We start from the raw sequence: 14,807 nt of genomic DNA on the forward strand, positions 1-14,807 counted from the left end.
ACGAAGAAGAAGAACTCGAGGAGGAAGAAGAAATGGAGGACGAAGAAGAGGAATCCGAAGCAAAAGAAGAAGAAGAGGAACCAGGGGAGGAAGTCATCAACCTTCCTTACATCGCTGGGGTGCCTGCAAACCGTTTTGGCTATAACGAGCCCGAACCCCATTGGGCAACAGTGATCGAGCGATGGAGCCGTCAGCAACGACAACAATCACCATTTGGCGATCAACGAGGTTACTACGACCTCAACCATGGGGGACCGGCTGACAGAGCCCCTCCCTGTCATGGTCCAGCATATCAAAAATTTGGGGAACCAGAGTAGGGAAATGGCAGATCAAGCTCGAAATCTCAGAGCTGTCACAGAAGCCACCAATGCACGCACCAGGGAGTTGGAAAGGGAGTTCTATCATGTGGACCAACTTATCGAGGACCTTGATGGTGCTCGAGCAGAGGTAAGGGAGTACCAGGTGAGGCACGCAGCTCTCGAGGAGAGAGTGATCGCGGCCGAATGCCGGATTGCGGAGCTATAGGGAGCCTCGACCTCATCTCAGGGCCACCATGCACCAGAATCCAACCGCCGCGAGTAGTGCTTACACTGCTCATGTTTTGTTAAAAACTAGGATTTCAAGTATGCGTTGGTGCTACTCTTTCTTGTGAATAGGTTGACCTCGCGATTAAGTGATTACACTAGTCAAGGTTTTTGTGCTGCCAAGAATTATCCTTTACATTGATGTAATGTGGACCCTTATGAGGTTAAAAAAAATATTTCCCGAAACATCATGTACTAAAAGTTTGTCAATGAAATTGGCTTGAATTTTATTTCATTGGATGTTTGGCACTAGATCTCACTACTTACTATTACAAAAAACTTATAACTAATAACTCGAAGATTCTTAAGGTATACCCGAAGTTATGTGTAATTAAGAAATGATCGACCTAGAAACGGTGAGTCCGCTTTAGGACCTGTTCCTTGTTTGGTTGCGGACTTAGTGCAGACTCATTAGGTTCAACAGTTTATTAAAATTTTAATTACACACAACTGGGGCACGTCAAGTGAATCTTAGGAGTGGGTCAGATATGAAACTGAACACAAGACTTCATTTGAGTCACCACTATCAAATTCATAAGTTTATTTGTATAGACTTTTATTATGAAATACTTGCAAATGCAATAAAGTCAGGACATAATACAAATGAGTTAGATCAAACAACACTCGACTCATTATTACTATTGAAGTCTTACTGACTTGTCATCTATAAAAATTTATGACAGAACCATGCCACCAAGGAAAAGACTAAGACCTTCCAGCAGTGCAGCACCACCTCCTCCGCCGCCACGCCCACAGTTTGATTAGGTGATGTTCCAGGCTGCAGTAACAGTAGCCGTGGCGGCCGTAATGTCGCAGATAGGTACAAATGGTGCTGGTGGTTCTAGATCTGGTGCTAGACACTCTAACCACGAGGACAGTACAGGGCATACAAAAGAGTGTTCTTACAAAGACTTCACAAATGGAAAACTCGATCCCTTCAATGGAAGCGGGGGCGTCATCACACTAATGTAATGGTTCGAGAGAATCAAAGCAGTCTTCGAAATATGTTCTTGTCTCGAAACGAGCAAAGTCAAGTATGCGGCCTTCACTTTCACTAGCAGAGCTCTCACTTGGTGGAATGGCCGAGTTAATTCACTTACTCCTGCAGTGGCTAACTCAATAAGCTGGGAGGATTTAAAAGCTTTGATGCTAAAGGAGTATTGCCCAAGGGGCGAAGTGAAAAAATTTAAAGAAGAACTCTGGAACCTCAAGATGTCGGGCACGGATCTTGAAACTTATACCGTTCGATTCAATGACCTAGCACTCCTCTGTCCAGCAATGGTCTCTCCAAAGGAGAAGAAGGTGGAACGATACCTCTGGGGGCTATCATCCTAGATTCAAAGATAGTTTGTTGGCCTCGGAACCCACAACTTTTGAGAGTGCCAAGGAATTGGCCCAACAACTTGTCGACCACAGGGCCAGCCACGGTACTACTACTGCCTCCCATGATCAAGCTAAAGGGGGAACAATAAAAGAAAATTCTGGAACAATAAAAATAAGCAATCAGTCCCAGACACCGCAAAGAAACAGCAAACTGTTGCCATTCATGCTGCCACTACTCCTTCCACTCCGGCGCCACTGAAGCATTATGCAAGAAATCTTCCCAAATGCAACAAGTGCAACTATCACCACACAGGTGCGTGTCGGGAAATGCACTGCAGAAACTGCGAACAGAAGGGGCATATTGTTCATTTATGTAAGGCGCCAGCTCGACCAATCAGTCAAGTCGCCAATGCAGGGGCAAGTCAAACCTGTTACGGCTGTGGAGAGGCAGGGCACTTCAAAAGAAACTGCCCAAAGGCACGAGCCCCTAATACTGGTGCCGTGGGAAGGGTCCTGGCTATAGGACATGGAGAAGAGGTCAAGGACCCCATGGTGGTTACTGGTACGTTCCTCCTAAATAACTCTTATGCATGCGTACTTTTCGATATTAGGGCAGAAAGGAGTTTCGTGAGCCACCAATTCAAACGTTTACTTAAACAAAAACCCCAGTCATTAAATGATCCATACATCGTAGAAATGGCAAACGAAAAGGTTGAGTGCACTAATGATATTTACACAGGGTGTACCCTCACTCTAGACAACCATTCGTTCCAAATCGGCCTAATGCCGGTCATAATAAAAAGTTTCGACATCATCATTGGTATGGATTGGTTAAGTTCTAATCGTGCCGACATTTTATGTTGCAAAAGGGCCATCCGCCTTAATCTGCCAAATGGAGAAACTTTTCTTATCTACGGCGATAAACCCAATACAAATCTACAAATCATTTCTTGCGTCAAGGCCCAAAAGTATCTCCAAAAGGAATACCACGCCTTCTTAGCCCACATGATAGATAAGAAGCAAGAAGCGAAGGACACCAAGGACATCCCGGAGGTCTGTAACTTTCCCAACATGTTCCCATAAGACCTTCCAGGCGTACCTATGGCACGACACATCGAATTCCGAATCGACTTGGTTCTCGGAGCTACCCCCGTAGCCAAAGCTCCATATCGCCTAGCACCGGCAGAAATGCAAGAACTGTCGAGTCAACTAAACGAGCTACTGAGCAAAGGATTTATCAAGCCAAGCTTTTCACCTTGGGGAGCAGCAGTCCTATTTGTGAAGAACAAGGATGGATCCTTTCGCATGTGCATCAAATATCAGGGGTTACACAAACTTACCATCAAGAATAGATATCCCTTACCCCGAATCAACGACCTCTTTGACAAACTACAAGGAGATAATTACTTTTCAAAATTCGATTTGAGGTCGGGTTACCATCAATTGCGAGTTCGAGAGGATGATATTCCCCAGACAACTTTCAGAACACGCTACGGCCATTACGAATTTGTGGAGATGCCCTTTGGACTAACAAACGCACATGTGGTGTTCACGGATCTAATGAACCGAGTGTGTCGACCCTTCTTAGATAAATTCATAATCGTATTCATCGATGATATCTTGGTCTATTCGCGAAGCAAATAAGAGGATAGCTAACATCTGCGACTAGTATTGGAGACTCTAAGGACTGAGAAGCTTTATGCCAAACTTTCAAAGTGCGAATTTTGGCTCCGAGAAGTGGGATTTCTTAGCCATGTGGTTAGCGAGAAAGGGATACATGTGGATCCCTCAAAAATCAAAGCGATCGAAAACTAGGCTGAACTGACAACACCAATAGAAATCCGACAATTCTTAGGGCTTGCTGGATACTACCGAAGATTCATCCAAAACTTCTCCATGATCGCTAAACCACTCACCACCTTGACTCAAAAGGTGTGATGGTTATGTGGGGAGATAAATAAGAAACTGCATTCCAGACGTTAAAACAAGCCCTATGCAGCACGCCGGTCTTGTCTCTTCCAGAAGGAACCAATGACCTCGTGGTATATTGCAATGCTTCAAATCAAGGACTCAGATGTGTGCTCATGCAGAGAGGAAAGGTCATCACTTACGCGTCAAGGAAACTCAAGACACACGAAGTTAATTATACTACCCACGGCCTTGAGCTGGGAGCAGTAGTGTTCGCCTTAAAGATCTGGAAGCACCACCTCTACGGCACAAAGTGCACTATCTTCACTGATCACAAAAGTCTTCAGCATATACTCAATCAAAAATAGCTCAACATGCGACAAAGAAGATGGGTAGAGCTGCTAAACGACTACGAGTGCGAAATTCGCTATCATCTGAGCAAGGCAAATGTCGTAGCCGATGCCCTAAGCAGAAAGGAATATACGGGTCGCCGGGTGAAGTCATTAACGATGACGATCCATTCACACCTATTCACACAAATCAACGAAGCTCAACTTGAAGCCTTGAAACCAGTAAACATGACATGTGAGGCATTGAGAGGGATGGATAAAAACCTAGAGGTCAAGGAAGATGGAGCTTGTTACCTCATGAACCGGATCTGGACACCGAAGTTTGGAGGGTTCTGAGACGTTGTCATGAACAAAGCACACAAGATGCAATATTCCATCCATCCAGGTTCAGATAAGATGTATCTAGACCTCAAGAAGTTGTACTGGTGGCCGAACATGAAAGCTGAGATTGCTACCTATGTGGGCAAGTGTCTGACTTGCACCAAGGTCAATGTAGAATATCAGAAACCCTCGGGACTACTACAACAGCCTGATATACCTGAGTGGAAGTGGGAACATATAACCATGGACTTCATAACCAAGCTACCTAATACGTCGGGCGGGCTTGATACCATATGGGTGATCGTAGACAGATTGACCAAATCAGCACATTTCCTTCCGATAAAGGAAACTGACAAGATGGAAAATTTGACCAGAACGTACATCAAAGAGATTGTACGACTGCATGGAGTGCCAATATCCCTTATATCAGACAGAGATAGTAGATTTACTTCATGATTTTGGCAGTCTTTACAAAAATCTCTCGGGACTAGGCTTGACATGAGTACAGCCTACCATCCACAAACTGACGGACAGAGCGAACGAACCATACAAACGCTAGAAGACATGTTGAGAGCCTGTGTGATAGATTTTGGTAAAGCATGGGATACCCATTTACCACTTATCAAATTATCCTACAATAACAACTATCACACTAGCATCAAAGTCGCTCTATTCAAAGCTCTTTATGGTCGCAAGTGCTGATCACCCCTGTGTTGGGCAGAAGTGGGGGACACACAACTAGCTAGAGGGCAAGTCCCTAATAGCACCCTCACTGGTCCTGAAATCATAAGTGAGACCACATAAAAGATCATTAAAATTCGGGAAAGACTGAAAGCATCTCGAGATCAGCAAAAGAGTTACGCAGATAAGCGACGCAAACCCTTTGAATTCTAGGTCGGTGATCGGGTTCTAATGAAAGTTTCCCCTTGGAAAGGAATGATACGTTTCGGTAAATGTGGGAAACTAAACCCAAGGTACATCGGACCATTCGAAATCCTTGCCAGGATTGTCCTAGTGGCGTAAAAACTTCGATTACCACAAGAACTAAATCATGTACATCCTACCTTTCACGTGTCAAACCTAAAGAAGTGTGTGTCCGACGAGGCTCTCGTGATACCCCTCGACGAAATTGAAGTTAATGAGCGTCTCCACTTCGTGGAATAACCGGTAGAAATCATGGATCGAGAGATCAAAAGAACTAATCAAAGTCGTATTCCCATTGTGAAGGTCCGCTGGAATGTTAAGTGAGGACCTGAATTCACCTAGGAACGCGAGGATCAGATGAAACAAAAGTATCCACATCTCTTCCCAAATTCTTGAAGCCCCAATCAAAAAGCTAATTTAGGGACGAAATTCCTTCTAACGGGGGGATGATGTGACAACCATCAGATTCTGGTCTAGTCAAAGTCTAATAAAGTCAACAAGTCAAACTGGTCAACTCTACTAACTCTTGTATACTAGGGTTCATTTTATGTAATTACTATACAACTCACTATTTTAATAAGAAATCACCACTTGAAAAGTTTGTATTTTTAGATTTCTTGAACCCTAATCGGGGTAAGTGAGGTAGCAAAGCAATAAAACACTATTACATACCCTTCAAAGATGTGTAAGACTCTTAAACATGACTAAACAGGGTTTTGTGGACCTTGCGTTTCAAAGCCAAAAACTCAAAAAGGCCACAAAAGAAATATCTCTCAAATCTCTCCAAGCATGTGAAATCTCTCCTAAATCTCTCTAAGTATGTGAAATCCCTCTCAAATCTCTCCAAGCATGTGAAATCTCTCTCAAATCTCTCCAAGCGTGTGAAATCTCTCCAAAATCTCTCTAAGTATGTGAAATCTCTCCCAAATCTCTCTAAGAATGTGAAATCTCTCCCAAATCTCTCAAAGTATGTGAAATCTCTCTCAAAATCTCTCTTAACTTTTTATAATCACTTGGGGCATCTCGACCCTCGATTTAGTTGAAAACCGCTCGAAAACGGAAGTCTACGCGAAAAACAGCTCTTAGGAGCCGAAACCCCTAAGGACCCGAAACCCTAAGCAGCCGAACCGTCTTAGGAGCCGAATCCCCTAAGGAGTCGAACCCCTAAGGAGCAGAAACCCCTAAGAAACCGAAGCCGATGCCGGAAGAGCCGAGAGAAGACTGAGAACCGAACTTGAGAAGGAACCGAACCTCGATGCCTCGCCTGGACCGAGACTCAATCCTCACCTCCCAGCCGAACCTCCTCCCTCTCAGTTCCAATGCACCAGATGAACTCTACCTTCGGTTCTATGCTTCTAAGGAGTCGAACCTATGCACTTTTGGACTGGACTTCGGATTTCAGCAAATTCTACCCGGTTTTCAATATTTTTAGCATTTTAAGCCCATTTTTCATCATTTTAACGCGGGATTTTCACCCAAAACTCTATTTTAACATATAAGGCCCCATATTTATTAATTAATCATGTTTTTTGGGGGTAAATCTTATCCAAAAAGAGTGGGTGAAGTACTAGAGGTGGAGTGTTGACTTTTCTTTAGTTTATGACACAAGCAACCATCCATACCCACTCTATGACCAACCCACACCCCTCCCCACCATACCTAGCCACTTACTTGTACTTTTCCGTCAATCTCCAACCATTCCCACGTCCTAAGAGCTGGACAACCCACCCTCTCTCCTCACACTTCCTTCATTCACTCATTTTTCCTCTAAGGATCACACTCCGAATTCTCTCACCGTTCACTCTCAATTTCGAGACTTCCAACGCTGATCATCAAGCTTTATTCCACTCTTGGTAAGTATAATTCATTCTTCTTATGATTATTACACATCCTTCTACTCAAAATCATAGGAATCCTACACAAACATTGTCACCTTCATGTTAGGTTCTCGATTCATCAAGGCATCTCCTAAGTATTCTTGAGTTGAACACTTCTTTTCTCCAACATCCATCCTCTAAGAACACATAAGGTGATTTCATACCCCCCATCTTTTTACGTTTTCTTAAGTTTTAAGGGGGGAAATACAAGTTAAAATAACAAGAACACAACTAAACTCTTCCAACAGCTTTCATCAGAAAAGTTTGACTTCATTCACGGACTGTTTTGGACAACTTAAGCATTTTAGTTCTCAAAAATGTACTAGGTACTAATATTTCAATTTATAAGATTTAAAATGACTACTTGCACATCTCCATACAATTTGTCTACAATTTATGGTGAGTTTTACAAAACTGCCTATCATTTCAAGAACAAATCTGGACCAGTCTGTGATTATGGACTTTTTCACACAAGTTGGAGATCACTAAAAATCATGAGAAACTTTATGAGCAAACTACACACATTTTCCAAACTCCCAGAATTTACACATTCTGATTTGGACCTTTTATGAATTTTCTGAAAATTTTCTAAGAACAGGAAACAGAAATGCTATTACAAGAAAAATGCTATCATTTCATTTACACCTCGTAACTTGTTGAGCAAGGTGTATATCATTATGTGATCATATATTATTACATTATATCTCATTTTTTTCTTGGTAATTAGACATACATCAGTAGACAATGGATATTTTCTACATTAGGCATGCTAAATGATAGATTGTTTTAAATAATGTTTACAGCCATTATACACAAACATTTAGTAAACTATGACAACTATAGTTTATGAACACTACTACTACCCTTGTTGTGATAAACTATCATAGGTATAGTTTATGATACATTTACATAACAAACCCATTACTTAAGGGTACATTTATAAATAAACGGGGTTTTCATTACATTACATGTAAATTCGTTAATGACTTTTGTGACACATTCGCTTCACTTGATAAAATAAGTCTTGTATTGTAACAAGCATCTCATGGAGGGAGAGCGTGATAGTTGTATATAGATTTATATTGGGTCTGACAAACTACACCTTAGCTGCATGCTATAGCTAGACCGGTAGGTCTGAGGTGACAAATGTAATAACATTTCTGACGCCTGAAGAACGTCGTTTTAGGCCATCTAGGTCATAGGATGGTTATAATAACTCACATTAAGTATTAATAAACATAGGATTTACGGGAATTTCAGTGAAATCAAATGAGTTTACATCAATTTTAAACTTTAATTATTTATTATAAGTATGGAATTTTAGTTATACAATTTGGTTTTGGATTTTAAAACTACATTTTACGTATTAAGAAGAATATTGGATTTTCTGGAACGGACACTACTTTTACAAGAAAAGGTCTTCATAACTATATACAAATGCTTATGAACTCACCAACCTTTGTGTTGACACTTTTTCAAACAACTTGTATTCTCATGAAATCACTAAACAGGTTACCGAGTGCTTTTGAGGATGGGACGTTAAGGCGTCAAACATTCGTTTTGTCAACATAATGTAATCGATTTGGAAACATGTAAACTCTTACGAAGATGTAACTCTTTCAATTATATTGATGTTGGTTGCATTTACTTTAATCACTATTGCAATTGTTGTTATGATACTATACATGAAGTCCACCACCCCCAGATGTTTCTGCCATCCTTGGTTTGGGGGTGTGATAGCTGTCCTCTAGATTTGTGATCCGATACCTTGGGCTTTTTGCCCGAACCCCCTGTGCCAGATGCCGCCTCTGGCTTCCTCTTCCTCTTCTCTCCATCTCCAAATCTATCTCTCTCTCACGAGCCCTCGCAATCATATCATCCAACGTTTTACAGCTGGACCGGCTGACAAGCTAGCGGATATCACTCTGCAACATCTCATGATAACGGTCCTTCTTCATTTCCTCATCAGCTGCATACTAAGGAACGAGAAGAGACCTCTCCCTAAACTTGACGGTAATCTCTGCCACTGTGTTTGTAGTCTGGGTGAGATCCTGAAACTCCCTAGCTAACTGCTACACCTCAATAACCGATGCAAACTCGGCTCTGAACTTGGTAGTAAAATTAGCCAAGGTCATCGCATCAAGAGTTGTGTCATCCCCAATGACATGCCCGATCTCCTCCCACCAATCTCGTGCCCTGTCCTTTAAAAGACAGGATGCTGGTCTGACCTTGTCCCCCTCGGGACATCTGCTGGTGTGGAATGCGTTGGCAACATCTGCCAACCACCTAGTACTCACTATAGGGTCTCGCGCCCCATGGTAGTCTGGAGCCCCACAAGCCCGAAAATCCCTGAAGGTGAGTGTGCGCGGTCCTATCATGGTTGCTACCTCATCACGGAATGTGCTCAACCTCTCGTCCATCAGCTCCAAAATACCCTCCTTGATATTACCGAAGATCACAGGAGTCTACTCGAGTATGGTGCGATTAACCTCTAAGGAGAGGAATTCCCTGGTCTGGTCATCTAGATGCTCAGCCCCAGAGCTCGATCCTGATCCCTCGACGGCTCCTGAACTGCCGACTGCTGGCCTAAGGCATAAAACCATCATTTGGAAAACATGTCATGATAAACGTCAGAAACACTGATATATCTCGAGGGATCGCTACTACTACAAGTTTCCTGGTCTCATCTCAGCCTTCCTCGATTCAAGTACGGATCCTCTCCTTTCAGTAGTATGGGCCCATACTACCTTCAACATCTATCCGTACTTTCCTCATGAACTACCTTGACTCCACCAAGTCACTTCTACTACTACTGATCTCTACTACTCTCATCCTAGGCTTGCCTTAGGGAAATATGTGACTCTCCCAAAAACCAGTCCTCAACTGCCGAAGGCCTCATTGTAATGCCAATTAGCCACCATACGGATAACATCACATGCAACGAGGCTCAGATAACCCTTCGAGTAAGGGACTCATCCCTACAACAGTTAGGACTCAAACGAGAGCTGCGCAATAGGGTCAAATCCAACACTCTGAGATTATTCAACCATGATTGCATGTGACTTAACATATCCACCGAATAGCTAACTCCCATCACTTCGAGTCCCACAAAGCACAAAGCAAGCATCATTCAGACACAGGATACTAGTCAAGCAAATCTATCCTCATAATAAGAAACTGTACTAGCATACAATGCTAAGCTCATACTATCAGGCATAACCTAAATAGGCTATCCTACTACTATCTACTCAATACTAGCATGCAATTCTCATAAAGCTGAAACACATATAGCAGACACACAAGGCATCCTCCTAGATCCTTAGTCCTATTCTAACAGGCTGTTCTACTGAAACTGAAATTGATAATCATAACATAAACTTGTATGGGTAATTTGGGAGTACTTACTTGAGCTCGTTTGATCGCATGCACCACACCCTTTTCCCTTTTTTCAAAAACTCTTTTCTTTTTAAGTTTCGTTTTCAAAAATTCTTTCGAAAACATTTTTCTTTTGAAAATCTTTTTACCACTTCCTTAGTTTGAGTCTAGTCACACCCGGAAGTGTGCCTGAATCCCTCAAACCAAGGCTCTAATACCAACTTGAAATGTCCCAAAAATACAACCAAAAATTTTTTGTTTTTAAAACATTACCAAACCATAATATCATATAACATTTAATAAAACCACAAATCGCATATCTCAAAATGTAAAAGCGAATGTATCAATTCAACTGATGTGTAACATAACAAAAATATAAAACTAAAGTCCAAGGATAAACTGAAGCTGTGTTGTCTACCATGCCATCATCCCGAGCTCTTCCTCTTACTAGCGGAAGTACCTGAAACCATAAACTGAAACTGTAAGCACAAAGCTTAGTGAGCTCCCCCAAACTACCACATACCATACAATAACATATAAAGCAACTATTGGGCCTTGCCCACTGCATCGGACCGAATTCCGGAAACTGCATAAGACCGAAGTCCAGAACTAACCAAGGCCTTGCACTCTGCATCGGACCGAAGTCTGGAAACTACATTGGACTGAAGTCCGGAACTAACCAGGGCCTTGCCCTCTGCATCAGACCGAAGTCCGGAACTAACCAGGGCCTTGCCCTCTGCATCGGACCGAAGTCCGAAAACTACATCGGACCGAAGTCCGGAACTAACCAGGGCCTTTCCCTATGCATCGGACCGAAGTCCGAAAACTCACTGAGCATAGCATAGCATAATCATAACTACTAGCATAAACACATATACTGCATACTGCATCGGTCCGAAGTCCGGAACACATAACACAAAGACATGCTCGAATCACAAAGACATCAAGCACAATAAACTACATCTGACCGAAGTCCGAAACTACTGCTAACTAAACGGGTCGGCATTGTGGTCATAGACACGTTCCTACTTGAAGGAAACTCACCTCGTAACGTTGGATGCTGAGATGCTAAATCTAAAAATGGCTGACTACTGCTCCCGAACTCCCCGACTACAAATCCAAAAAACACTAAATCAGATACTGATAACTATTCTTAGGGTAAAATGACCATTTTAACCCTGGTCAAAGTCAACTTTCTGGTCAAAGTCAACTTTCTGGTCAAAGTCAACTTTCTGGTCGAAGTCAACTTTCAGTTGACCGGACTCGCCGAGTTGGGCCGCCAACTCGCCGAGTCCCTAACATCCTTTCTATTCCTCTACCTGCTTCAACTCGTCGAGTTTGGAAAAGACTCGATGAGTTCTTTGATACTAACATCGAGTCTATCTTCATCCGACTCGCCGAGTTGTACGAACAACTCGTCGAGTTCTCCTTCATCATATGAACACGTCCAGACTGTGACTCGCCGAGTCGTATGAACAACTCGTCGAGTCTGTTCTTGAGGCAAGAATATTTCCTTGGACTCACCGAGTCACAGCGTAGACTCGCCGAGTCTCATGCATGCCATTACTATACAGTCGATTCTAGTCGATTTCTGTGCATCTAATTCATAGATCTAGGCTTCTAGGGCTAGTTTTACATGTAAAGTTTCCAACTTTACGTGCATGCACAAGAGAATGGGGCTTAAACACCAAAATCATCCAACAATAAGCACTAAGGGTTTGGAACAAGGCTATATCTGTATAGAGCTAGCTACATTGAGCTCCTAGAGCTCAATAACATCCAGATCTATGTCTCCATCCTAAGAGAGTTCAATTCTCGAGTTTAAATCATATAAAGTTCCAAGAGAACCATAAACAAGCATAAAAGAGGGTTTAATGGAAGAATAAGCAAGGTAATAACTTTATTACCAGAATGTGTAGAAAACGGAAGCTAGTTTCTGGATCTCCTTTCTCTTCTATTGGTCTTCTTTCCTTCCTTCTCTTCTACAACTTCCAAGCTAGCACAAAACACTTAAGCTCAACAATGGGGACTAGGGTTTACAGAGAAATGCTCTAGAGGTGCTGGAGGCTACGGTGGGAGGCTTTAATGACATTTAAATAGGGTACAACCCTGGGATTTAGGGTTTCATCCAGACTGGCGGACTCGCCGAGTTCGGGATACGGACTCGCCGATTCGCCCACTAAAGACGCGTGCAAAACCCGTCTCTACTCGACGAGTTGGGCTACAGACTCATCGAGTTCTTCTTAAGAAAGGAAAATACTATATTTAAATTACATACTAGAAATGGGGCGTTACATGTTGTGCCTTAACTCTTGCGCAAGTTACACACTCGGCCACATACTTTGCAACATCGAGCTTCATAATCGGCCACCAGTAGTAGGGTTTTAAGTCTCTATACAGTTTTGTGCTGCCGGTATGAATTGAGTACATGGTCTTGTGTGATTCTTACATTAGAAGATCTCTTATTCCTCCCGTCATAGGTACCCAAATCTGATAATGGAATACCTTCAGTCCTTGACTATTTGTACCGAACACTAACGTTTTGCCCAAATGTTCTTCCTTTCGGTCATCCTTCCCTGAAGCTTATTCTAGAGCTTTCCTGATACTTTCCACAATCGTCGAGAAAACTTCTATTCTTAATGCTTTTGGCCTTTTTCTTTCAAGGTTGACTTTCCGACTGAGAGCATCAACAACACCATTTTCTTTACCGGGGTGGTAAAGTATCTCACAGTCGTAGTCCTTGAGTAACTCTAGCCAGAGTCATTGTCTCATGTTCAATTCCTTCTGATTAAAGAGATACTAGGGACTCTTATGATCCGTGAAAAGCTTACACTTCGTCCATAGAGGTAATGTATCCATATCTTGAAGGCAAAAACTACTGCTGCCAACTCCAGATCTTGAGTGGGGTAGTTCTTTTCATGCTCCTTCGATTGTCGAGATGCATATTCTATCACCTTTCTCTTTGTTTTAGGACACAACCCAACCCGACTCCAGATGCGTCACTATAGACCGCGAAGTCTTCAACTCCATCATGTAGAGAAAGAATTGGTGCTTCACACAATTTATTCTTTAACTTCTCGAATGCTTCTTCGTGCTTCTCACTCCATGTATAAGTAGCTCCTTTGTGGGTCAAAGCTATCAATGGAGCAGCTATCGAAGAAAAGCCTTGGATAAACCTTTAGTAATTTCCAACTAATCCTAGAAAGCTTCGAATCTCCGTGGGACTTTTCAGTCGTTCCCACTTCATCACAACTTCGATCTTTGCTGAGTTAACCATTATCCCTTCTTGGTTAACCACATGACCCAATAATTGGACTTCTTGGATCCAAAAATCATATTTGGAGAACTTTGCATACAACTTCTCCTTCTTCAATACTTCTAAGACTTCCTGCAAGTGTCTGCCATGCTCCTCTTGACTTTTCGAGTAAACCAGAATGTCATCTATGAACACTATCACGGATTTATCGAGGAATGGTTTACAAACCCTATTCATCAAATCCATGAATGCTGCTGGAGCATTGGTTACTCCAAACGACATAACCAAGAACTCGTAGTGACAATATCTTGCTCTGAATACAGTTTTCTCAATATCCTGCTCTCTCACCTTCAGCTGATGATATCCTGACCTAAGATCAATCTTTGAGAAATAGCTCGAACCTTGTAGTTGATCGAATAGGTCATCAATTCTTGGCAATGGGTACTTGTTCTTCACAGTTTCCTTGTTAGGTTCTCTGTAATCTATGCACATTCGCATGCTTCCATCTTTCTTCTTCACGAATAGCACCGGAGCTCCTCGGGGTGATGAACTAGGTCGAATGAAACCGTTGTCCAACAACTTCTGAAGTTGCGTCATGAGCTCCTTCATCTCCGTCGGTGCTAGTCAGTACGGTGTTTTTGCTGTTGGTGTCGTCCCTGTTAACAAGTCTATTCGGAACTCTACTTGTCTATCAGGTGGTAATCCGAGAAGATCTTCGGGAAAGACTTCCGGATAATCACACAAGACCGGTATGTTCTGCACCTCCTTCTTTTCCTTTTTAGCATCGATAACAAACACCAAATATGATGCACATCCCTTGGAAAAAAAAATCTGGCTTTCATCAGGTAGATGATTCCAGAATTCACTCTGCGTTTATCCCTATACACCA

General features: G+C 42.4%; 1 protein-coding gene across 1 annotated transcript; it reads left to right on the forward strand.

Moving 5' to 3' along the window:
• Window positions 1-321: 321 nt before the first annotated feature.
• On the forward strand, window positions 322-2,990 carry LOC128132272 (uncharacterized). Its single transcript, XM_052768778.1, has 2 exons — window positions 322-447; window positions 2,085-2,990. The coding sequence occupies exons 1-2, from the start codon at window positions 322-324 to the stop codon at window positions 2,988-2,990; spliced, it is 1,032 nt and encodes a 343-aa protein (XP_052624738.1).
• Window positions 2,991-14,807: the final 11,817 nt, after the last annotated feature.

The sequence above is a fragment of the Lactuca sativa genome, chromosome 2, assembly GCF_002870075.4.
Source record: "Lactuca sativa cultivar Salinas chromosome 2, Lsat_Salinas_v11, whole genome shotgun sequence".
Lineage (NCBI taxonomy): Eukaryota > Viridiplantae > Streptophyta > Magnoliopsida > Asterales > Asteraceae > Lactuca > Lactuca sativa.